A 24042-nucleotide genomic window follows, 5' to 3' on the forward strand; every position below is an offset into this window, starting at 1 on the left:
GTGATTGAGACACCTCACTAAATGTAAACTTGTGTTTTCAAGCCTACAGAGGATGAGGTGGTAAGACTACAGCCAGCTTTGCATTCATGTGTATCTGGAATGTTTCCCATTGGCGTAAACCACACACCGAATTAAACATGTTATGTCATGGCATCTTCCAAAAGATCTAGCTGTTTACGTATTACAGGTCATTTTTAATTCTTCATGCAACGTCATACCCATTAACAGACCTTTAATTACGTCATCTATTTAGCTTGTGTCTTATCCCCTGTCTGCAGATCTTCTCTTAGTTGACCTGAAAAGCCGCTGAGCCAGAGGTCTGAAACGGAAAAGATTTTGCTTCTAAAGTTTAAGTCTCGTTTGCCTTATGTTATGTCGTTGGTAACTCTGCACTGCAACAAACACCATCTTGAAATATTTTTTCCCAAACTGACTTTAATTTTAAGGATGATAACAGTTGTTGCCAGTGAGTAAATACAGCAAAAGCAGTCTGGTTTCGTACAGCTCAACAACTTACCCAGCCAGGACCTTGCTGTAGAAGAGAGGCTCTGTTTTGAGAAACTGCTCATTCATAAACACTTGTAACAAGAATGAGTATTAAAGAAGTGGTTTTTAGGAACTCTCATGCTGAATTGATTGTAGGTTTCAGGCTATCAGGTAACCGCTTATTTATTTATTTTACAAAATAAAAGCATAAATGCCATGAAATTAGAGTAGCTTTGCAACAATGAGGTCATAAATTACGCTAAAAGTGGTTCTGTTATGTGGAAAGTGGTCCTATTATGTCTGGGTCCGTGTGGAATTGGTGGGGTGGAGGGGATCACCACGCTGCTGTACTGTTAACTCTGTATATCAGTAACCCTGTGAAAAATGTGTAGAACTACCAATACCCTGCCAAAGCAATCCTGCTGATTCTTCTGCTCCTTAGCATAGTGGAGACTCTCTCCATAGCGGTGACTCCAGCAGTTGCATGTGGCTGTAAATTGTCATTGTTTAAATATTTGTCACGTTCCACTTATTGCACGCTGACATGCCATCTGTGCTGGGAGGTGGTACTGTTTGCTAGGGCAGTCTTTATTAAAGAACTTCGCAGTTCACGTTCTGTGGAGAAGAAATTAGGCTTTTGACAGCTAATTTAACTTCGTTGTTTGAAGTATTTATTGCTCTGGATGTACCAAGGGAGAAATAAGAATATAAATAGCTTGCTCTGCATGCCTAGAACACTAGTCACTCGATGTCTTTAAAGTATCACGTTGACTTAACTTAAATATGAGCAGTTTTTGAAGCATGGATTAAATCCAGAATGTAGGGAATGCTTTCCCAAGCTGCACAGTAAAAAAACTGCCCTTCATGGCAGATTTTCTTGAGTTCTTTATTTATTATTTAAAAAAAAAAAAAGACTTTGCCAAAGAATTGTGCACACATGACTTTTTCTAGACTGTTTTGTGCCCTCTTTTTGCTTTCAAAGAGGGAAAGTTCCCATCTTGTAAAATGCTTTTGTTGATCCTGTAGCAAAGGTACATGCACAGTATCGACTTGGAATCCTGTCTCCTTTTTTGTAGAAGTCCGTGCAGTTTACCAGTGAATTCATATGAATACCATATTGTTGCTGAACAGTCTTTTCCTGGCAAAGTCCATGGCTGAATTTACAGTGTCTTGCTTTCATATGATAGAGCACGAAAGCAATAATATTCAAGCAGTGAGCTATTACTCTGCAAAACCTACTAAGACAAGAGAATTCATTTTTAATTTATAAAACTGACATGCTAAACCAGGAGAAGACAGTATCAGTGTCTAACTTCAAACACGCTGTCCTTGGTAATAGCACCAGGTAGTGTGCTCATTTTCCCCAGCCAGCCACTCTCTCATGCTTCCAATTCTTGCAGCTTTGGTAATTTTCTGTGTTTGCTTTGCAGTTCGACTTTGCCGACACGGTGGTGTACCAGGCAATCCACACCATTGAGTATTGCTTGGGGTGCATCTCAAACACCGCGTCCTACTTGAGGCTCTGGGCTCTCAGCTTAGCCCATGCACGTGAGTACTCTTTTCTGGAGCAGAAGCTTGGATCAGTGTCACAAGCAACCTGGACCAAAGACAGGAATGCAAGCAGCTTCCCCAGAGCTCTCTCTGGCAGTGTCAAGCACTGCTGCTTTAGGACAGAGCTGTGTGTGTGTTAGATGGTGAGGATCAAGTCTAAACACCAATATCTGCTTGCATAGCACTCTGCTAGAAGTTGTCAGGGATGGATGGAAATTAAAACCCTGAATAAAGCAAAAATCAGCTGTGCAGGTAGTCTGCCCTGCACTGCTTGCAACAGCTGGGGGCAACATCCTGGTTTACTTGCCTGCAAAAACGGTTGTTCCTCTGAATTTTCCCACCTTGTCATGATGGGAATTTGCTTGACTTCATTTTTTTGCTATATAAATAAACCGTGACCTTGTTGAATGCTCTGAAAGTCCTCTCCTCTCCCTTCTCCTGACAGAGCTCTCGGAGGTGCTCTGGACCATGGTGATCCACGTTGGCCTCAGTGTGAGGAGTCTGGGTGGAAGCTTCGGCCTCTTCTTCATATTTGCTGCTTTTGCTACCTTGACGGTAGCGATTCTCCTGGTCATGGAGGGCCTGTCTGCTTTTCTCCATGCTCTTCGCTTGCACTGGTGAGTTACAGGAATGCTCAGAAACCACAGAGCTCTTTGTGGTAAGGAAATTGATGTCACCTGGACTACCTGGAAAAATACCATCTTACAGCAGATTGAGCTGGCTGTTACACAGTAAAACTAAAGCTATAAAATGAGGCTAATAGTGGATAAGACTGAGTTGAGATCAGTAGTGTTCAGAAGTGCTAGAGTACCATGGATCTTATCTAAACATCTAATCGCCCTATAGCAGATGTGCTCTGGCAGCAGAAAGCCTTTAATAGGACCAGGGATTTTCACTCTCATTTGTAGTAATACACTTCTTTCCTGATTGTATGCATAAACTTAGAAATTATGGGGAATAACTGATCTACAATTAAAAATAAATCAGAGTGAAGCTTTGTGAGCAATGGGATTGGAAGGTTGTGCTCAGTGGATGAGTGTGCTTTTGGCTTTCAGTAGGATTTTTTGTTCTGTCCTTTGCTCTGTCGCTTGGTCCCAGTGTTTGTTTTCCTTGATGTGCTGCGATAGCTGCTGATTGCAGTTCCCTTCACATCTGGTCTGCTCCATGAGGAAAGTTTTGTGCCATTGGACTGTTTGAATAGGATGTGTGAAGTGACAGGCAGTAAAATAACAAATCAGTGCATCTGGGCTGCAGTTATCTGCAAAGGGATGCTACCCTGTAAATATCACTACTAATAGATCTTTTTAATGTGGTAATCTGTTCTAAATAGACTTTTCTTTAGTGTATTTTGCTGACTTACAGGGAAGCAAAATCTAGGACTACAAGCTCAAAGATCAGCTCAAATTGAGCTCTAAGTTGTCTTTAAAATCTCTCGGCCGTGAACTGTTGTGTGCACGTGGTATTGTAGCTGTAGCTTGGCGTGGTGCATGTGACTTTGCTCATCTTCCTGAGACCTTAGATAGAACACAGGGCAGCTTTGTCTGTCTGCCTTTTGGGGTGCCGTGGAGTACGAGGAATATTTCTTACTGCTGTTGTTTATTTACTGATGCTTCCTTAGTCTCTTTCGCGTGATTCTTAAGTTCCTCTTTATGCAGCCAGCCAGCAAACAAGAAGGAATTAGTCAAGTGCTCATCACTTTCTCTGCACCCAAGTATGGAAAGTGTTCAAGAGCTTTCTCTAATCCGTGTTTAAGGGCACCTTTTGTTCCACTTCAGATTCCCTGTTTGGCATGCCAGTAGAATCAAAAGAGCAGCATGGGGATGGGTTGTGCTCTCTGCTGGGGTCCTCTTCAGGCTAAAGTGTAGACGAGTGAGTCTGTGCCTGTTCTCTGGAGAGTTCTGGTTGCTGCCACCTCTTATGGTCATTTCTCTCCTGGTAGTTTGAAAGTGAAGTCACATGAAGTTCACAAGGAGAATTCTGTTTTGCTTAGGTGGGAGAAAAAGGCTGTTCTGAGCACTTTTTAAAAATAGTCTCGTAAGTGGAAAAGGAAGCCAGTGCCTTTTAGAAACAAACAAGCAGAAGTCTCTTTGCACTCTTCCCCATCTCCTGGGGAATGAAAACTTTGTCCCCTTGTGTTCTCTGTTGACAAGTGTGCTTCAGTGCACACTGAAATGTTGTGGTGTGCCTGGGCTCTGTAGCTCGAGTGAGTTGAGATTTGCCCAGGAGTTCAGAGGTGTCTCCATCTTGTGCTGAGGGAGCCTCTCGTGGGGGGGCTGCTCCTGCAAATGGCTGCTGGATGGTGCTTCTGTTTTTCCTGGCATCCAGCCTAGAAATCATCATACCAGTCACTTGAGATCTTCTTGTTGACTGGCTGGTGTTTCCTCATCCTCACACTGCTGTCACTGTATGCACGGTTGCATCAGTGTGAAGAGGGAGCTCTGCACACCCAGCTCGATATTAGTGCTAACAGCACAGAGCAACCAGCACTCTGACTCTGCGTGGTGTTCCTGATCTTCAGTGGCTTGTGAGTTAGTGGATTTTCAAAATCTTGCTTGCCTGGACTGCAGTGCTTTGTGGCATGCTTCTGAATAACAGTACGTGAACGGCTCTGAATGCCTCTTCTTTTTCACTCTAGTTAAGCAAGCATGTTTTTCTGCAGATACTTATCATGTGGTGATAATCACAGACCACACTTAGGGATACTGCTGACAGAGCACCTGAAACAAGGGTGAACTAGAGTTTACAGCTCAGCAGAGAGGTGGCTTTTCATATTACCAAGCTGTTTCTCAAGTATGATTAAAATATGGTCTAGAAATGTTTAAAGGGAAGATGCGTGTCACTGAAATGGCAGGCAAAGAGAAAAATCCAGCTGAGCAATAGCAGTAGGCACGTGGATCGCGGGTGCCGTGCAGAGCAGTGCCAGGCACCTGCTGGAGAACTGCAGGACTGAGGTTCTAAATTGGGATATTTGCCCTGAACATATATTTCAAACTTCTATGAGAATGTAAATAAAAGTTTTTACGAAAAATCTGCTCAAGCTTAGGGTCTAAAAAGCATCAATTTCACACTGCAGGTGACGTGCTGGAATTATTTCGGGTTTGTTGGGTTTTCATTATCACAATGGAAAGGAAGGCACCTGCAGTTGTTCAAAACAACATGCTGTTCACATTCCTTTTTGCTTCTGAACGTGGAATCAGTATGTTTCCAGTGGTAGGTGTTTCCTTTTCAGAGAGCGGGGGGTGGAGGATCAAATGCAGCTGTCCTGGGAAGAGCAGATCATATTTTGTGGCTCTGGGAGAAGAGTCACCTATCTGGAATTCTGAAGGTGTGGGTGGCTCAGCCTTCCTGGAAAGGAGGAGTCATTCAGTGGGAAGAACAGATTCTTCCATGAGCTCTGCCCCTCAGTCCCAAATGAGGAGGATTTGCTGCGTGCTTTTTCAGAAAGCGAGCATTTTTTCTGCAGGCTGGGTTTTTCTGAAGCGTTTTGAGGCGGAGGAAAGCACTGACAGTGCTGCCAAGATCGCAGTCTCCTTTATCAGAGGTCTGCTGGAACTCGGTAGCTGTCTGAGCTACGCCCCATGCCGTGTGGTTAATTCCTTGCATTGTAACATCCCAGTTCTGAAATACAAAATGTATTTGCTTTGCGGTGATGGAGCCTGACATCTCTGTTTACATTATCGTACCTCACTTCTTTATGAGCTGGTCAGCAGTTCTAATGAAAGCAAACATAGACTTTGCCCAAAAAGAGACTATTGTATCTGGATGCAGAGCCGGCTCACAGCACCAGCAGTTGATGCAGAAATGTTGTTTTGGTGGAGCTGTCTGTTTAAAGCAAGGTTTTAGGCTTGGTTTAGAGCTGGAAGCTCTTTTCCTTAGAATATGTACTGAGAGCAGGCCATTGCTGAAAAGAACGGATAGCAGCAGGCATAATGCAGAGCAAATCAGGTTAATTCAGAGCAGCAAAGAGTGGGGCTCGTGCTGCTCTGCAGGAGGCAGGTAAGTGATAAAAGATGACTGTGATGTGGAGGCTCAGTTCCAGGGTTGGGAGTTCTTACTCTTGCCAAGGCCATGGCCAAACCATTGTCCAGGCTTGGCTCTAATCACCCCAGTGCGTGTTTCAGCTCCCACACCTCAGCCCACGTCCATCAGCATGGAGAGAGTGGTTCCCACATGTGAGTATGGGTTTGGCAAACACGGAGGACTGTCTGCTGGTGCTAAGGGTTGGAGTCTGGTTTCTCCTTCCTGAGTGCATGAGCAGCGTCCCTGGGAGGTGTGTGCACTTCGCCATGTACTTGAGACAGATATAAATGTGAGTTTTCTTTGCCATGTGTTGCCTGAGCTGTTTGCCACAGGTTCATGGACATTCAGAGGATGAGCTGAGTCCCTTGGAGGCAGCGAAACAGATCCCAAGCATTCCTCCTGGTCGCACAACGTTAGGTGCAGCTGCAGGTGGGAAGCTCACACAAAGCCCGCGTTGTTCCAAAGGCTGTGGGGCTGCCCAGTGCCACCAAAATAGGTTTCAAACACAAGCGTGGTCAGCCTCAAACAACCGGGTGGAGTAAATAAAAAGCAGCAGTTCTGTGGTGCCTTGCAGATGGCTGCGCTCAGCTGTAAGCTGAGAAGAGAGGCAGGCCCTGCCCTGCCCTGGCATTGCTCCTGGCCTGCAGCCACCGAGGGGGAGTGCTGCTTTCTGAGAGGCGTGGGCGTGCTGGAGCTGCATCCCACTTGCAATCCAGCCAGCGGACGTGGGAGTAGTAAAGCCCAGCTCCCCACCCACTCGCCAGAAATGTATTTATTTTCCTTCATAAAGGTCATAAGCCAGGGTATGTCTGTAGTGTGACCATCGCAGCGCGGTACTGCTCTAAAAGGCCATCTGCCCCAAGCGTAGGATGGAATGATCCCGCAGCATGTGAAACTGCTGTCCTTCTGGGGAAAGAGAGGCTACAGCCATCTCTGCACAAACACCCTGCTGGCTTTGCACCCGCAAGGTGCACTGCAGGCTGCCCTCGGAGTCGCTGCCAGCTCAGGCATCGACGTGTTCCTTAAGGATATAAATACCAAGCAGGAATTTGCACTTGAGCTAACTGAAAGTTGGGTTTCCTGTTCAACAGATGTCTCTGCAGTTGCTTCCCGACGGGACGGGGAGCTGCCTGTTTTTCCAAACAGTTTGGTTATTCTGTGACCAGCGGGTTGGAAAATCCCTGCATCTTCAGCCCGGCAAACACTTAACTATTACTACAAAAAGAAGAAGAAAAAAGCTGAAAAGAGGGTTTTCTTGAATGCAAACCGCCAGAAAGCTTTTTCTGGTCTGTTTATTTACTTTACACTGCTGTCTAGTAAATTCTTCTGCAGAATTTCATCACTGAGAGACAGTACAAAGTGTAGCAGTAAAGCTAGCGTGCATGGGAGTGTGAGTGACCCTGGGAACAGCAATTTCTAATATCAGGGAAGGACCTTGGGTTCTGGGCATTACTCTGTAGACAATTGCAGGAAAAACACACAGTTCAAGCTGTGGAATGTAGTTAAACTTTTTCACTGGTTTTCTAACCTTACAACAGCCTCCCTTGAGCTTCGGGTATCCAGTTGTGGCCAGTTGTAACTGAGTCTGTCCAAAAGGAGCTTTTGGGTGTCAGGGCCAGCTGGAACAGTTAATCATCGGGGTTAACATTTCATTTACAGTGGGTTCTGTGTGAGTCAGATACCCAACCGGCTGCCTCTTATTTCCCTTTGCTTACAGAACAGCCACTTAGTCACAGGATACTTATGGAGATTATCAGGGTTCCTGAAAAACTGGAGCGTGTTGGCAAGGAGCCCTTCCTCCCCCACGGAAAATCCTGTTCATCCTAGGGATTCCTCTGCAGGGAACTCTCTGCTTATCGGCATGAACAGGCAGCAGAACATATGAGCAAAAAGCTCTTTTTATGAGTTTCACTCCTGACTCCTGAGCTCTGTTGAGAAACCGCTTTTTGCCAGCTGCGATTCCATCAGCTTTGGGCTTTGCCATGGTTCTCAAACTTGGAAAAAATAATTAGAGTGAGATTTTTCTGCATTTATTTTGAACTGTGCTAGAATAGCTGTACAATCTGCTGCCGCTTGATTCCTGCAGAGACTTAAGTTTTTTAGTGGGCCACGCAGTGGAAAGTGTTGCTCATGAGGCTCCTGAAACACTGTGCTTGTTTTTATTGTGAATCATGGGATTATTTTTTTTTCTCTCCCTATTTAGCTGTTGCTGACCATTGGACAGTTCTCGAGCATAATTCTTTTTTTAAACTGAGTTTATTAGGGGAAGCAGGCAAACAAGGCAAAGTTAATGTTCAGCTTCAGGCAGCAGGCACATCTCTAGCTCGGGAGAAGGAGTCATGTGGGCAAAAACCAAATATGCTTAAGTAAATAAACAGAAGCAACCGATGGAGGAAGTCAGAGCACAGCACCGTGCGACTGAGCTTTGTTGTGGTGAAAATGTGAACTTCAGTAACGTGGTCTTATAGGTAACGTGATCTTATAGGAAATGCTGGGTGCTTTTAGGTGCTTCTAGGTGACACCACGGTTCAGGAGTTCTTAGTTTTGTTGCCCTTATTGCCTGTGGTGCTGGGATCAGTACCTTGACAGTTTTCCTCTGCTCCAGAAACGTCAAACAAACTGGGTTTTGTGCCAGCAGCTGAGCTACATCATAATCCTACTTCTTCCTCTTTAAAGGCTTCTTTTTATGGTCCATAAACAGCTCCTTTTTAATGGAGTTCCTGCTAATCTCCAGCTCTCGTGAGAGACCTGCCCTTCTAATGAGTGCTCGCTCTGTTCTCTTGCAGGATTGAGTTCCAGAACAAGTTCTACACTGGCACTGGGTTCAAGTTCCTGCCCTTCTCATTCGATACCATCCGCGAAGGGAAGTTTGACGATTAGAGATCCCTCTGCTCCAGCAGTGTTAACCACCTGTGATCTATGCCTAGTACTGTCCCGTGTGTCTGAGTTGCATGTACTCCTCCCCTAGTGAAAATAACTTATTGCAGCAGCCTCGAGTGTTATCGTGGAATTTCCAAGCCGAGAGCTTTGGCATTCTCGGGTACTGAGTGACACTGGATCAAAGAAACTGCTCCTTCCTTAAGTTTACTGCTGAAGATATGAAGTGCATGAAGTGTCGGTGTGGTGTGTAATAGTGTCCTTCTCGTGTTGTGAGCTTCCTGGCAGGCTTATCAGGGCAGCATGAGAAAAATGCAGCTACAGCTGAGTGGGCATAAAGGCACACGGAGAAGAAAAGGCAACTTCAGCTTGCATAAAGCTTGCTGCTCAGGAAAAGAGATTTTTTACAGGGAGCTTTGCATGTAGATCTGCGTGTCTCTGCCTCTGATTAAATTATGAGCAATGGGCAGTTCAGGGTGTGCTTCTCCTACCTCCAGTGCTTCCACATGTGCAATGTTTTTTTAATCTGGCAAAAACAACCTCTTACCCTTTGAGATTCAGCTCTTCTCTGACCTCTGGACAAGGCTTGAGGTGCTGGGATGAAGGGGCATAGCTCGAGGGGCCTCAGCTAAGTGTGGGGGGGTTCTCTTTGTGCCCTAGTGATGGAGAAACACCTGGCCTTTGCCTGGCTTGTCCTTGAAAAAAAAATAAATCCGGTTTCTCTCCTTCATGGAGAGAAGATGCTCCTTTAACCAAGCATCTGCATGCTCAAATATCCCAGGCAAAGCTCTGTGCCTGGTTCTGCTGCTTGTTTCTGGAGTCTGGTGAGCACGGGGACTTCGCTGCTGCTAGCCCAGGCCTGTGTGCAGGTGCCTTGGGGCCAGCCTGCACAGCTCAGCCTAAAACCATGACTGGAAAGATGGACAGAGAGAGACTGGGTGTTTTTTGGACAGATGTGGGGTACATTGGGAAGTGCTCTGGTGTTCCTTACAGGTCCTTACACGTGTCCCCAGTGCGCGGGGCTGCCTGTGCGCCTCGTGGACATGGTCCTGCTGTAAGATACCTACACCTGCCAGTTGGACTGCCGTGGCTGTCTCATTTCAAAACAAAGCCCCGAGGCTGCAAAGCCCTCAGAGGTGCTGGCACATCCAGCTGACCCCTTGTGCATGACAGCATCCAGCTTTTGCAGGAGCAGAGGTCCCGGTGCCTACACCGTTATGGCAAGGGTACGTTCATGGTCTAAGAGGCCCATCAAGGGAGAAGAGAGGCTGAGTCTTCCCCAAAGGGTCTTCCCCCTAAAAAAAAGTCTCCGTGGCAGTGGATTCTCTGCCGTATTTTCCCACTGCAGCCGTTGCTTTTTCTCCTGTGCAAGGTGAGCGCTGCCTTGCCCTCCTCACCGTGATGTAGCTGTAGGAGCAGGGAGCTGTATGTGTGTGTCTGTGTTGTGTGTGAACTTGTTGTTAATTGTCACAGTGGATCTGGAGTATTTATGTATGGACAGCGTAGAACAATAACAAGAATCATCGTAACCTGGATCTGAAGCAGAAATGCCACGCAGAAAGGGGAAAGGTGTGTGTGCACTTGGTGCAGATGGTGTCACGCGTGCGTGCGGAGCTGCGCTTCGTCACCTTCTGGGCCACTGCTGTGTTTACAGGCAGACCTTGCTGTATGTTTACAAGGGTGTTTGCAGAAAGACAACATCAAAATGCAGCTGGAGCAGCGACCGCAGTCCTGCCCAGGTGGAACGTGTTGCTGATGGTCACTATAAATTAAACTAACTGCACTACCTCTGGTGTGGCCTCTCCTTCTTTCCTCCCCCTGATGCTGGGGAGGCTTCGGGGGAGAGCGGGGCCCTTAAAAAACCTTCCTGCTCTGGGTTTTTCTGTCACCTTGGTGGCTGCTAAGAGGAGAGGGGATGGGAGAGCAGCCTGTAAAACGAGAGCAGCGTGCCTGTGCCTCGGCTGGAATGTCTCCGTGCTTATAGCCCCGCTGCCCAGCCTGAACCCAGGCCAGCTGGGGCAGAGCAGGGCTGCCTCGGCTGCTCCCTGCGAGAAGCACACACGCAGGAATTACAAATTAAACCTTGATTAAACCCAGTTTTTGTGGCTGCCCTTTCCATGGGGCTGAGGCAAACAGGCTCTGCTCCAGCCCAGAGCCCCCCGGGCCGTGTTTACTCAGGCCTTTCCTGCGGGCTCGGAGCTGCCTGCGGGTTTTTTTCCAAATGCGCAGGAGGAGCGGAAGGGAGGTTGCCGTGGGCTTTGGGGCTGATTGTGTTTTCCAAGCTGCTGCAGCTTTGCTGTGCTTCCGTCTCCTAATGGATTGGTGGAGGAGCGGGGTTGGGCAGCCTGAATTTGGCCGTGTCCCTGGAGCTGGAGGCTCCTGCCCCACGCAGGGACATGGTTCCCCCGCTGCTCTGGGTGCCAGCTGTGGCCAGGGGCTGCTCTCCCCTTTCACCCCTTCTCCTGCTCCCTTGCACCACTCCCCCAGCGAGCTCTTGGTGCGCAATCCAAATATTTCTGCCCGTTTCCATAGCTCTGCTGAGCTGCTTTCAGGGCTGGCAGGGGAGGGGAGGCTGCGGGGAGCCCTGGCCTCATTTCGGAGGAGCCCTGAGCTCGCCCTCCTCCAGCAGCGGGGGTCGGGGCTGTCCCCAGAGCCAGGCTCTGCCCTGGGCAGTACCCCCGAGGGGGTGGGTGCCCTCCCACAGCCCCCCCACGGGAGATGGGTGCCCCAGGGGGGTGCCCCACACCATCTCCCAGCACAGGTTCCCCTTTGTGCTCCTGGGGGGGGCTCAGCTCTGTGCTTCTCCCCCTGGGATCCCTGCGGGGGGGGGTCCAGGAGTGCCGGGGCTGCCTTTGCTCGCCGTTTCCATTCCGGGGGGGGGCTACGCTGGAGCCCCCTCCACTTCCACCGATGGAGACCAAGCCCAGGGCCGTGGCCCCGTCTCCTCCCCGGGTAGGGCAGCGAGGGCGGCCCCGGGGCTCGGGGGGGGGGGGCTCGGGCCGCTTCTTCCCCCGGTTCCCCCGCCGCTGCCCGGTCTCGCAGTGCCCTCTGCAGGCTGGAGCTGCCCCTGCTCGGCACCGGGACCCCCCCCCCCCCCCTTAACCCCCGGTCCCGGTGCCTCCCCGGAGGCTGTGCCCAGCAGCGCAGCAAGCGAAGCCCCGAGCCCCCCACCCCGAGCCCCCTCCTCGGGGCCATCCTACGGCAAAGCTGCTCCCGGTGCTGAGCCCCCCGGGACCCCCTCCTGGGGCTCCTCCGGTTTCGGGCTACAGCACTGCCCTCATCGGGCCCCCCGGTCCCGGTTCCCACCCAAACCCCGCTGCCCGTCCCCCGTGTCCCAGCTGCTGCTGCCCGGTGGCACGGCCACGCTCAGCTCCTGGGCCCCTTCCCGGGGGGCTGCCACCGGTTTCCCCCCCGGTTTGGCCTCCCCGGGCTGCGGGCAGGGGCATCACAGCATGCAGGAGGCCACCAGCACCAGCTCCTCGTCTCCTTTTGGGGCCAGCCGGGGGCTCGGTGTCCCCTCCACCAGCCCCACAGCACAGCCTGAACCTCACGGAGCCCTGGGGATGTGTTGGTTTGGGACCCCAGGGATGTCACCAGCACGATGTGGCCTCCCCCAACCCGTGTGGATTGGACGTCCACGCTGTGGATGTCACCCGGGGGGGTTCAGGTCAGCAGGATGTTTTGGGGCTGATGGGCAGGGGACGGCGTCAGCGTGGTCCTGCTTCCACCCCTGCCTGCAGCCCCCAGCCCCCAGCCCCATACCTTGGGGTTGAGGTGGACGCCGCCGTGGTGGTGCAGGGAGGCCACGGCGCCTCAGCCCCGGGTCCAGCATCACCGCTCGGGGTGCCGGAGCGGGGCATCGTGTCCGAAAATCAGAGGCTGCTCCCCACGGGGACCCCGCTGCCCACACAGGACCTGGCGCTGCGGGAGAAGCAACCCAGGAGCCACCCCATGTCCCCTAGGGGACCCCACAGCAGCTCAGAGGTGCCAGGCCTCGCAGCCACAAGTGTCACGAGCCAGCAGGCCTCAGCTGCGGGGCTGCCTGGGGGGCTCAGCCTCCATCTCCGCCACCAGAAAGCCCAGACCCGGCTCCGTCAGCCCCACAGAAACCACAGGGGGGACTGCGGGACCCCCAGCCCCTGCCTCTCACCTGCCACAGGAAGCGCAGGCAGACCCAAAATGGCAAATTCCACAGCTGCTGGCCCCAAAATTTCAGCATCGGTGCGAGCAGCGTGGAGGCCTCCGGGGTTTTGGGGAGGTCAGGGTGTGCAGGGGTGCGTGGAGGCGCGCTGCGGGTTGCAGCTCGAGCATGCGGGGCTGCCAGGAGCTGGGCACCGGGCAGGAGGGGACCCCAGGACCCCCGCTGCGGGCAGAGCCCCGGCACACTCGGTGCCCCCAGTTGTAGGGCCGGGAGCTGTCCCCGTCCTTGCAGAAATGGGGAACCGGGGGTGAATTCTCAGAAGAGCGGAGGCGATGCCGGCCGAGGCCCCGCAGGTGGTGACGACACCGCAGGCTCTTGGCAAACGCTTCCTGCCCTGGTGGGAACCGCTGCGGCCACCCGGGGGGGTGCCAGCCGAGGGGTCCCCCCCACCCCGTGCCTCTCCAGCAGCCCCGCAGCCCCCCCAGGCTGGCTCCCAGCCCTTCCACCCGCAGGGCTGGGGCTGAGCAAAGCACCTGGGAGGGTGCAGGGGGGGCAGCATGCATGGGATGCCGGGCACTTTGCTGCCCTTTTGCAGGACAAACCCCCCAGCCCCAAATCCTGGGCACCCAGAGCAGGCGCAGGGAGAGCCCCGGGGCTGCACCTCGTCCCCTTCCTGCTCCCAGCTGAACCCCGAGCCCAGCTCCTGCCAGTCCGGGCTGCCAGGACCCTGCAGCATCCCCGGGGTACCTGAGCCCCCTGCACCCTGCTGCGTCTGAGCCCCCTGTAGTGTCCCCCTTAAAAGACAGATTTAAAATAGTACCCCAGAAAATGCCTACAAAGCCCCTTTCTCCCATCAAAAATTGCCCCCAAAGGAAGGCTTTGGGTACAACCCAAACCCTAACACTAACCCTAACAATAAGACTAAGACTAACCCTAACCCTAACCCTAATGACTCTAACCCTAACCCAAACCCTAGAACCTAACCCTAACCCTAAACCCTAACCCCAACCCTAAACCCAAACCCGAACCCTAACCCTAACCCTAAACCCTGCTTCTTCTCCCTTTCCAAACAACCCTATATGTAACCATAACCGGAACACCAAGCCGAACCCTAAGTAGGACCCTAGAAAACAGGTGTGGCTTCACTTTCTTCCATCAAAAAATGCTCCCAACGGAAACCTTCGGGTACACCTGAACTCCCTTTGGGAGCCTTTATTGACCCCACAGGACACAGGGCTCTGTGCCTTCTCTCTTTCCAAAGAGCCCTAAACATATGCCATGTTTATGCCAAAACCCTAAGTGGGACCCTAGACAATTCGTAGGGCACCACTTTTGCCCATCAAAAATGCTCCCAAAGGAAGCCTTTGGGTACACCTTGTGGTGTAATTGGGTACTGGATGTAGGACCGGAGCACACCCCCAGCCCAAATGCTGCCCGCCCCCAGGGCGGAGCCCCGTCTCCCTGAGATACGCTTGGCTGGAGTCACTGCGGCTGCTCCTAAAAGATAAAATATATTATAAAATATATTATAAAATATAAAATATAATATAAAATTTAATATAATACAGAATAGAATATAAATTGGCTCAAGAGAGACGGGATGGTAGGGAAGATCCCATCGGCATCCCATTCCATCCCCCTTGGTTGGGGTCATCGGGGGGGCTTCCTTCGGCTGGGGTTATTGGGGGGGCTCCCCTTGGTTGGGGTCATTGGTGGGAACTCCCCTAGTTGGGATTATTGGGGGGGACTCCTCCAGCTGGGATTACTGGGGGGACTCCCCTCGGCTGGGGTTACGGGGGGGGGGTCCCTCAGCTGGGATTATTGGGGGGGCTCCCCTTTGTTTGGGATTATTGGGGGGGAGGGGCTCCCCTTGGTTGGGGTCATTGGGGGGGGACTCCCTTTGGTTGGGGTTATTGGGGTGGGCTCCCCTTGTTTGGGGTCATTGTTGGGGCTCCCCTTGGTTGGGGTCATTGGTGGGGACTCCCCCAGTTGGGATTATTGGGGGGGACTCCTCCAACTGGGATTATTGGGGGGACTCCCTTTGGCTGGGGTTATTGGGGGGGTTCCCCTTAGTGGGATTATTGGGGGGGGCTTCTCCCGGCTGGGGTTATTGGGGGGGGGGCTCCCCTTGGTTGGGGTCATTGTTGGGGCTCCCCTTGGTTGGGGTTATTGGGGGGGGCTCCCTTGGTTGGGGTTATTGGGGGGGGCTCCCCTTTGTTTGGGGTTATTGGGGTGGGCTCCCCTTGTTTGGGGTCATTGTTGGGGCTACCCTTGGTTGGGGTTATTGGGGGGGACTCCCCCCGTCTGGGATTATTGGGGGGGCTCCCCTTTGTTTGGGGTTATTGGGGGGGGCTTCTCCCATCTGGGGTTATTGGGGGGGGCTCCCTTTGGTTGGGGATATTGGAGGGGGCTCCCCTCGGCTGGGGTTATTGGGGGGGCTCCCCTTGGTTGGGGTCATTGATGGGAACTCCCCTAGTTGGGATTACTGGGGGGGACTCCTCCAGCTGGGATTACTGGGGGGACTCCCCTCGGCTGGGGTTACGGGGGGGGGGTCCCTCGGCTGGGATTATTGGGGGGGGCTCCCCTTGGTTGGGGTTATTGTGGGTGTTCCCCTTAGTGGGATTATTGGTGGGGGCTTCTCCAGGTTGAGGCTATTTGGGGGGTTCCCCTTGGTTGGGGTTATTGGTGGGGACTCCCCCAGCTGGGATTATTGGGGAATATTAATCCCACTAATCCCTTAGTGGGATTACTGGTGGGGGGCTTCTCCCAGCTGGGGTTATGGGGAGGGGCTCCCTTGGTTGGGATTATTGGGAGGGCTCCCCTTGGTTTGGGTTATGGGGGGGGGAGGGGCTCAGAGCGCCGCCCAGGCCATCTCGCTCCACTCCGGCACCCAAGGGGTTAAACCCGGCCCGGCTCCGGCCGCGAAGGGGTTAACGAGTTGGAGGGGGCGTGGCCAGAGGGGGCGTGGCGCGCCTTAACCCCGCGGAGTGGGGCCGGCGGGCTCTGATTGGTGGAGGGCGGGCCGTGACCGGGGGGCGTGGCCAAAGGGGGCGTGGCGCGGGAAAGGGGCGGGCGCGGGCGCGGGAGCTGGGGCGCGGGGGGCGCGGCGGCGGCGGCGGGGCCGGGGGGGGCCAGGGGGGGTCGGCGGGGGGGGGGCACCACCATGAGGCTGCTGCGGTGCCTGCAGAAGCGGGCGGCCCTGGCGGGGGTGCCCACCTACATCGAGCACTTCAGCAAGTTCTCGCCCTCGCCGCTCTCCATGAAGCAGTTCCTGGACTTCGGTAAATAACAACCCCCCCCCCCGCGGCGGGTGCTGCCCCCCCCCCCATTTTGCCCCCCCCCTCGGTGTACCCCCAGACCGGGCGGTGGAGGAGACCCCCTCGGCAATAGCTGGCTCTGTTCAACCCCCCCCCCCCAACCGGTAAACAGCCGGTGTCCCGCCCCCCCCCCCCTCCACGTAGTAACCGCCCCCCCCACGTAGTAACCGTCCCCCCCCCTTAGTTACCGCCCCCCCCCTTAGTTACCGACCCCTTCCCTAAATTACCGCCCCCCCCCCCTCCCGGGGAGCACCCCCCTAGGGTAGGAGAAAGCCTGGGGGGGGGGGGGGCTGCCCCTAAGGAGGGACCCCCCCCCCCCGTAGTGTTAGGGTACGGGGAAACACCCCCCCCCCGCCTCCGTTGGTAGGGTGTCCGGTTGTTATTTTGGGGGGGGGTCCCCTGCGTGCACCCTCATTTAGGATAGTAAGACCCCCCCCCCTTGGAAAATACCCCACAGGTAAAAAGCTGGGCTAGCAAAACGCTGTCCTGCTTCGGGGGGGGGGCGTCCTGCCCCCTCTGACCCCCCCCAAACCCCCTTTACTTAATCCCCCCCCCACTATTCCAGCCCTGTCCTGCCCCCCCCCGGGTACATACCAGGCCCTGGGGTCCCCCTCCCACCATCCCCAGCTCCCCAGGGGATGCCATCGCCCCCCCCCCCCCGTGATGCTCCCCAGGGTGGCCCCAGCTGTCTCTGCGTCTCTGTCACCCCCCGCCCCCCCCCGCGTGGTTAATGTCAGGGCTATATTTATTTACGTCCCCCCCCCCCCCCCCCCCCCGTCCCTGCTGGTGGCTGCACCCTGGGGTCCCCTGATGCTGTTTTGTGTCCCCCCCCCCTCCCCAGGTCCTCCTGGGCTTCCCCCCTTTATGCCCCCCCCTTTATCCCCAGGATGTGCCCCCCCCCCTTTATAGCCCCCTCCATGTCCCCACCAGGCTCTGTGCCACCCCCCCTGGTTGGGGACACGGCCACCTGGGGACCCCAGTGCCACCACTGGGCCAACCCCCCCAGGCATGGGACGAGGCGCTTCCAGCCCCAGCCTGCTCCATACTGGTCATACTGGTCCATACTGGTTGCCCAGCCCTGTCCCAGTGCCCTCAACCCCTTTAGGATCCTAAAATCAGGGCCCTGCCGCGGTCCCACCGGTTCCTGCTGGCGGAGGGGACGAAGCCCAAATTGGGGGGCTTGGGGGTGAGTTGGGGGGGGGGGGGGTCCAATGGGGTTCACCCCCCCCCTCTGTGCCCCCCCCCGTGTGCCCCCCCCAGGGTCCAGCAATGCCTGTGAGAAGACCTCCTTCGCCTTCCTGCGGCAGGAGCTGCCCGTCCGCCTGTCCAACATCATGAAGGAGATCAACCTCCTGCCCGACCGCGTCCTGCGCACCCCCTCCGTGCAGCTGGTGCAGAGCTGGTGAGCGGGGACACCCCGGGGGGGGGGACACCACCCCATTGTCACCACCCCCCCACTGCCGCCACACGGCCCCCTCAGGGTCATGGGGATGTCCCCTGGGTGCTAGCGTGGGTCCTGCCGCTGCCAGCATGGGTCCCACCGTTGTCACTGTGGGTCCCACCGTTGTCACCAAGGTCCCACCGTTGTCACCAGGGTCCTGACATTGTCACCACGGGTCCCACTGCTGTCACCAAGGTCCTGCTGTTGTCACCCTGAGGGATCCCACCACTATCACCTGCCTGGGTGCCACCCCACGGGTCCCACTGTTGTCACCATGGGTCCTGCCATTGTCCCCACAGGTCCTACTCTTGTCCCCACGGGTGCCACTATTGTCCCTGAGCTCCCACCGTTGTCACCCCAGCTCCCACCACTGTCACTGAGGTCCCACTATTGTCACCCAGAGGGATCCCGGTGCCACCGCGGGTCCCACCATTGTCATCATGGGTCCCACCACAGGTCCCACTATTGTCCCCGAGCACCCACCACCGTCACCCCAGGTCCCACTACTGTCCCCAAGCTCCCACTACTGTCCCCCCAAGGGTGACCCCCCCACCACCACCTGCCTGGGTGCCCCCACTGGTCCCGCTGCCACCGCCGCTCCTGCCACCAGCTCTCGTCCCCAGCAGATCCAGAGGGTGCTGCTGGGGGGCGGGGGGGGCAGGGGGGTGGCACGGGGACGAGGACAAGGCACGGGTGGCACCCAGCCCTTTGGTGGCACGGGCTGCCGGCCAGCTTGGGGACACGTCACCTGCTGCCAGCACGGGGCCGGGGGGGGGTCCCCAGCCTTGCCACAGCCTCCTGCCCCCTGAAAGGGCCAAGCCAGCCCTGGTGGCTGGGGGGGGGACAGAGGGGTGTCCCTGGGGGTGTTGGGGACAGGCTCTGGGTGTCCCTTTAAGGGCCACGTCCCCCTGCCAGCTGGTGGCAGCTTGAACCTTCTCCCAGCGCGGCCACGTGATGGGCTGTTTGCTGGTGGCGTCCCTGTCCCCGTGCCAGCCCTGCGAGATTTGGGACAGGGGGGGGTGGCAGGATCAGTCCCAGCCCCTCTCCAAAGCACATAAATTTGGGGGGGGGGGCACATCGCTGGGACCCCCACACCCCCCGTCTGTGTCCCCACCGTCCCCAGGGCCACCGTGCTATGGGGCAAGCATGTGTCCCCCCCCACCCCCCCTCCTAGGGTGGCTTCATGGGGCAGCGCTCGCTCCGGGGGGGGGGGTGCTGAGCCCCTCGCCCTGCAGTGGGGACCCCCGGTGCCCCCAATTTCGGGGGGGGGGGGGTGACCGGTTCCTTCCCCAGGTACGTGCAGAGCCTGCTGGACATCATGGAGTTCCACGACAGGGACCCCGAGGACCAGGCCACGCTGGGGCAGTAAGTGCGGGGGGGGTGACAACCCCAGTGTGTCCCCCCCCCCTTGTCACCTCTGGCACAGCCACCACCGGATTCCACGTCGGGTTTTCCGTGATGCCTCCGATCCCTGGGAAAACCCGGAGTGGATCAGAGCCGTGCCAGGACCGGGTGCCCCCCCCAGCCTTGTGTCCCCCCCCCAGCCTTGTGTCCCCCCCCCTTGTCCCACCAGGTTCACCGACGCCCTGGTCACCATCCGGAACCGGCACAACGACGTGGTGCCCACCATGGCGCAGGGCGTCATCGAGTACAAGGACGCCTACGGGGACGACCCGGTGTCCAACCAGAACATCCAGTACTTCCTCGACCGCTTCTACCTGAGCCGCATCTCCATCCGCATGCTCATCAACCAGCACAGTGAGGGTCCCCCTGTGTCCCCAATGTCACCCCCGGGTCCCCAACGTCACCCCCGGGGTCCCCTCGGTGGTCCCGAGCGCTGCCGGTGTCACCCCGCGTTGAGCGTCCCATCATCAGTCCTGAGCATCCCATCATCAGTCCTGCTCGTGCCCACGTTGTCCCCATCAGCTCTGGGTGTCCCTGGCCCTTCTGGGGCACCCTGTCACCCCTGGGTGTCCCCTCTTGTCCCCAGTGTCCCCCCCTGCCCCGAGCGTCCCCACCAGCCCCGTGCGCCCTGCTTGTGTGCTCAGCATCCCCTTGTCCCTGGTGTCCCCAGCAGTCCTGAGCATCCTGCTCCTGCCCCCATTGTCCCCATCAGCTCTGGGTGTCCCTGTCCCCTCTGGGGCACCCTGCCAGCCCTGGGTGTCCCCTGTCACCCCTGGGTGTCCCCTCTTGTCCCCAGTGTCACCCCTGCCCCGAGCGTCCCCACGAACTTTGTGCGCCCTGCTTGTGTGCTCAGGATCACCTTGCCCCCACCATCCCCAGGTGTCCCCATCATCCCCAGGTGTCCCCTGTTGTCCCCAGGTGTCCTCATCATCCCCAAATATCCCCCATTGTCCCCAGGTGTCCCCATTGTCCCCAGGTGTCCCCATCATCCCCAAATATCCCCCATTGTCCCCAGGTGTCCCGTGTTGTCCCCGGGTGTCCCATCATCCCCAGGTGTCCCGTGTTGTCCCCAGGTGTCCCCATCATCCCCAAATATCCCCCGTTGTCCCCCAGGTGTCCTCGTTGTCCCCAGGTGTCCCCATTGTCCCCAGGTGTCCCCACCACCCCCAGTGCTTGTGCACCTTGGCTGCCCCACGTCCCTGTCCCCTGCGTGCCCACCCTGCCCCTGCGCCCACCCCTGTCCCCACGTCACCCACCATAAGAGGGACCCTAAACCCAACCTTGGGCACAGCTGGGGGTGTGGGGGCACCAATCTGGGGGTCTTTGTGGGGTTTATATGGGGGTCCCCAACACTAACACCCCCCCCCGCACCTCCCCAGCGCTGCTCTTTGACGGCAGCACCAACCCGGCGCACCCCAAGCACATCGGGAGCATCGACCCCCACTGCAGCGTGGCCAACGTGGTGAGAGGTCTGTGGGGCCGGGGGGGGGTCGGCTCCCACCCCGCCGGGGGGGGCACGGCATCAGGGAGGGGATTTGGGAGGGGGGGGTGCAGTCCCTTAAGGTCCCCCTGATCTCCTTTCTCCGGGAGCCACCCGTGTCACGAGCTGGGCAAGCCTCAGCCAAGGGGTGCCTGGGTGTTTTGGGGTCACCCCGGCGGTTTGTGGGGTGTCTAAAACTGCAAAATATTTTGGGGTGTGGGGAAAAGGGGGGGGCCCAAAGCCTTGGTGCCAAGCGTGCCGACCCTTCCTCCTCGCTCCCCCCCCCGCAGACGCCTACAACATGGCCAAGCTGCTGTGCGACAAGTACTACATGGCCTCGCCCGACCTGGAGATCGAGGAGGTGAACGGTGAGGCCGGGGGGGGGTCCCCGCTATGGGTGAGGCCGGGGGGGGGTCCCCGCTATGGGGTCGGGGTGGGGGGAGGATTTCGGGAGGGCTGTTTTGGGGCTGGGGAGGGCCACTGACGGTGCCTGTGCCCCGCAGCGAGCAGCCCCCAGCAGCCCATCAGCATCGTCTACGTCCCCCTCGCACCTCTACCACATGCTCTTCGAGCTCTTCAAGGTAACGCCGTGAGGACCCCAATGATTTTTTTTTTGGGGGGGGGGGGGGGAGGAAGCATTTTATGGGGTCCCTAAACCCCCTTGCCCCCCCCCAGAACGCCATGCGAGCCACCGTGGAGAGCCACGAGAACAGCCCGCGGCTACCGGCCATCAGGGTGATGGTGGCCCTGGGCCAGGAGGACCTCTCCATCAAGGTGCGTCACCGACCCCCCCCGGGGGGACATGGGGGGGGCGTCTGCCACCCCCTGCCACCCCCTGTCACCCCCTTGTCCCCCCCTGCAGATGAGTGACCGCGGTATGGGTGTCCCCCTGCGCAAAATCGAGCGGCTCTTCAGCTACATGTACTCCACGGCTCCGACCCCACAGCTGGGCACCGGGGGGCCCCCCTGGTAGGTGCCCCCCTGGTACGTGACACGGGGATCCCGGGGCGGTGCTGGGAGGGGGTTTGGGGGGGTTTGGGGACGTTTGGGGGGTGGTGTGGGGTTGTTTGGGGGCGCTTGGAGGCGGCATGGGGGCATTTGGGGGCACTTGAGGGGTGGTGGAAGGAGTTTGGGGGGGGGACGTTTGGGCATTTGGGGGTGGGGTGGGGGGGTGTGGGGGTGGCATGGGGGACATTTGGGGGTGGCATGGGGACATTTGGGGGTGACATGGGATGTTTAGGGTTGCTTGGAGGTGGCACGGGGGCATTTGGGGGCACTTGGGGGGTGTGGGAGGAAGTTTGGGGGTGGTATGGGGGGGGCTTGGGGTTGGTGTGGGGTCACGTAGGGGTGCTCGGGGTTAGCACAGGGACATTTTGGGGTGGAATGGGCAGGTTTAGGGTGGCAGGGGGGCGCTTTGGGGTGCTCAGCTGTAACACGGGGAACGTTTGGGGGTGGCATGGGGATATTTGGGGGTGGCATAGTGAGGTTTGGGCTGGTGTGGGGACATTTTGGGGTGCCTGGAGGAGCATGGGGACACTTTGGGGTGCTTTGGGTGGCATGGGGGCATTTGGGGTTAACATGGGGACATTTTGGGGTGCCTGGAATGGCACGGGGACATTTGGGGGTGCCATGGGGACCCCTGGGGTTGGCACGGGGATGCCCGGCGGTGCCGCGTGGACACCCGAGGGTGCGCACGGTGCCACTCGGGGTGGCGTGGGAGGTTTGGGGGCTCCCTGGGGTGCCGACCCCATAACCCCCAAACCCCATAACCCCCAAACCCCAAATTCCAGGCCGGTTTTGGCTACGGGCTGCCCATCTCCCGCCTCTACGCCAAGTACTTCCAGGGGGACCTGCAGCTCTTCTCCATGGAGGGCTTCGGCACCGACGCCGTCATCTACCTAAAGGTGGGGGTCTTTCCCCATCCCCTTCTCCAGGGGGGGTCTCGGGGTTTCGGGGGGTCTCGGGGCCGCTCCCCATCCCCCGGCTGTCCCCCCAGGCTCTGTCCACGGACTCGGTGGAGCGGCTGCCGGTGTACAACAAGTCAGCGTGGCGGCACTACCAGGCCAGCCAGGAGGCCGGGGACTGGTGCGTGCCCAGCACCGAACCCAAAAACACCTCCACCTACCGCGTGCCCTAAGTGGGGGGGGGGCTCCGCTGGGACCCCCCCCCCCACCTCCAATTCCAAGCCTTGGTGGGATTTAGGTACGGGGCTGGGGGCTGGCGGCAGGGTCCCCTAACCGGTGCGCCCCCCCCCCCCCCCAGTACCCCCGTCCCAGGGAGGGTGCGACCCCATGGGGGGCAGCGAGGGGCTGTCCCCGTTCCACCCCCAGCCTCCCAGTATGACCAGTAGCACTTTGCCACCCCCCCCCGTCCAGCCGTGACAGGGTGGGGGGAGCGGGGTCAGAGCCCCCCCTCCCCAGCTCCCTGTGCCGTCCCTGGCATTGCACTACTGAGCTGTCCTCACCCGTGTGTGACCCCCCCCACCCCCCCCAATAGGGTTGCCCCCCCCCCCAATACGGTTGCCCACCCCCATATAGGATTGTCCCCCCCCAGGCATGCTCTGACCTGCTCGGGATCCTGCCCCCCCCCCCCCCCCACGCTGTCAGTAAATCGGATGTTGACTGAGCGCCTCTGGTGGCTTTTTGGGGCCCCCGGGACCCCCCCACTTCATGTCCCCCCCCCCCATGGCAGTCCCTTTTCCTGCTCCGTGCCTCAGTTTACCCCTTGGGCTTGGGGAGAGGCTGGGGGCTTGGGGACATTGGTGGCACTTGGGGGGGGGGGAGAGACAGATTTGGGGGCTGCAGCCATGCTCCATGCCCCCCCCCCAAAAAAAAAAAAAAAACAGCCCCCCCCTCCCCACCAGGACCCCACATCCCAGTCAGGCTCGCACTGGTTTGCACTGGCCCTTGATACCCTTTTATTTCCTGGGGTGCCCCCGTGCCGGGGGGGGGCTTTTACCTGGGGGGGGGGCTGGGGGTGGGAGGGGGGGGGTCAGCATTCGCTTACCGCACCCCAACTGGGGGTGTGTATGTCCGGGGGGGGGGGGGGGTCAGGCCATGCACTGTCCTCGGCTGGTGCCGCACCACGCCGGGGTGGATTTGGGGGGGGCAGCTGAGGACCCCCCCCCAAAACCATGGACCCCTTGGGGTGGGGGGGCAGCTGGGGTTGGGGAGGGGATATGAAGTTTGGGGGGGGGGGGGTCCAACGTGCTGTTTGCATCCGGAATAGGGGCCCCGGGGGGGGGGCCCAGTCTGTGCCCATGGGGTGCAGGTGAGGGGGGAGGGGACACGCAAGAGGGGGGGTGACAGGGACACGCTGGGGGGGG

General features: G+C 57.1%; 2 protein-coding genes across 8 annotated transcripts in view; both read left to right on the forward strand.

Annotated features, from left to right (window-relative positions):
- Positions 1-10720, forward strand: part of ATP6V0A1 (ATPase H+ transporting V0 subunit a1) — a 30645-nt gene extending 19925 nt beyond the window's left edge. For 4 of the 7 annotated variants that reach the window (XM_068660567.1, XM_068660570.1, XM_068660569.1 and 1 more), the window contains 4 exons: positions 43-60; positions 1917-2034; positions 2483-2654; positions 8844-10720. In XM_068660567.1, coding sequence (XP_068516668.1) covers positions 43-60; positions 1917-2034; positions 2483-2654; positions 8844-8937 — 402 coding nt within the window. In that variant the 3' untranslated portion in view covers positions 8938-10720. The remainder of the gene's footprint in view (positions 1-42; positions 61-1916; positions 2035-2482; positions 2655-8843) is intronic. The other 3 variants (XM_068660568.1, XM_068660571.1, XM_068660573.1) reach the window with 1 other exon arrangement.
- Positions 10721-16147: 5427 nt separating this feature from the next.
- Positions 16148-23343, forward strand: PDK2 (pyruvate dehydrogenase kinase 2). The gene is given in 13 exon segments (XM_068661195.1): positions 16148-16356; positions 17653-17794; positions 19127-19198; positions 19407-19591; positions 20617-20706; positions 21008-21085; positions 21221-21258; positions 21260-21298; positions 21393-21491; positions 21580-21676; positions 21679-21701; positions 22508-22621; positions 22714-23343. Coding segments are annotated over 13 exon segments (1236 nt in total). The 5' UTR covers positions 16148-16238; the 3' UTR covers positions 22855-23343.
- The last annotated feature ends 699 nt before the right edge of the window (positions 23344-24042 follow it).

This window comes from Anas acuta, chromosome 25 (genome assembly GCF_963932015.1).
Source record: "Anas acuta chromosome 25, bAnaAcu1.1, whole genome shotgun sequence".
NCBI lineage: Eukaryota > Metazoa > Chordata > Aves > Anseriformes > Anatidae > Anas > Anas acuta.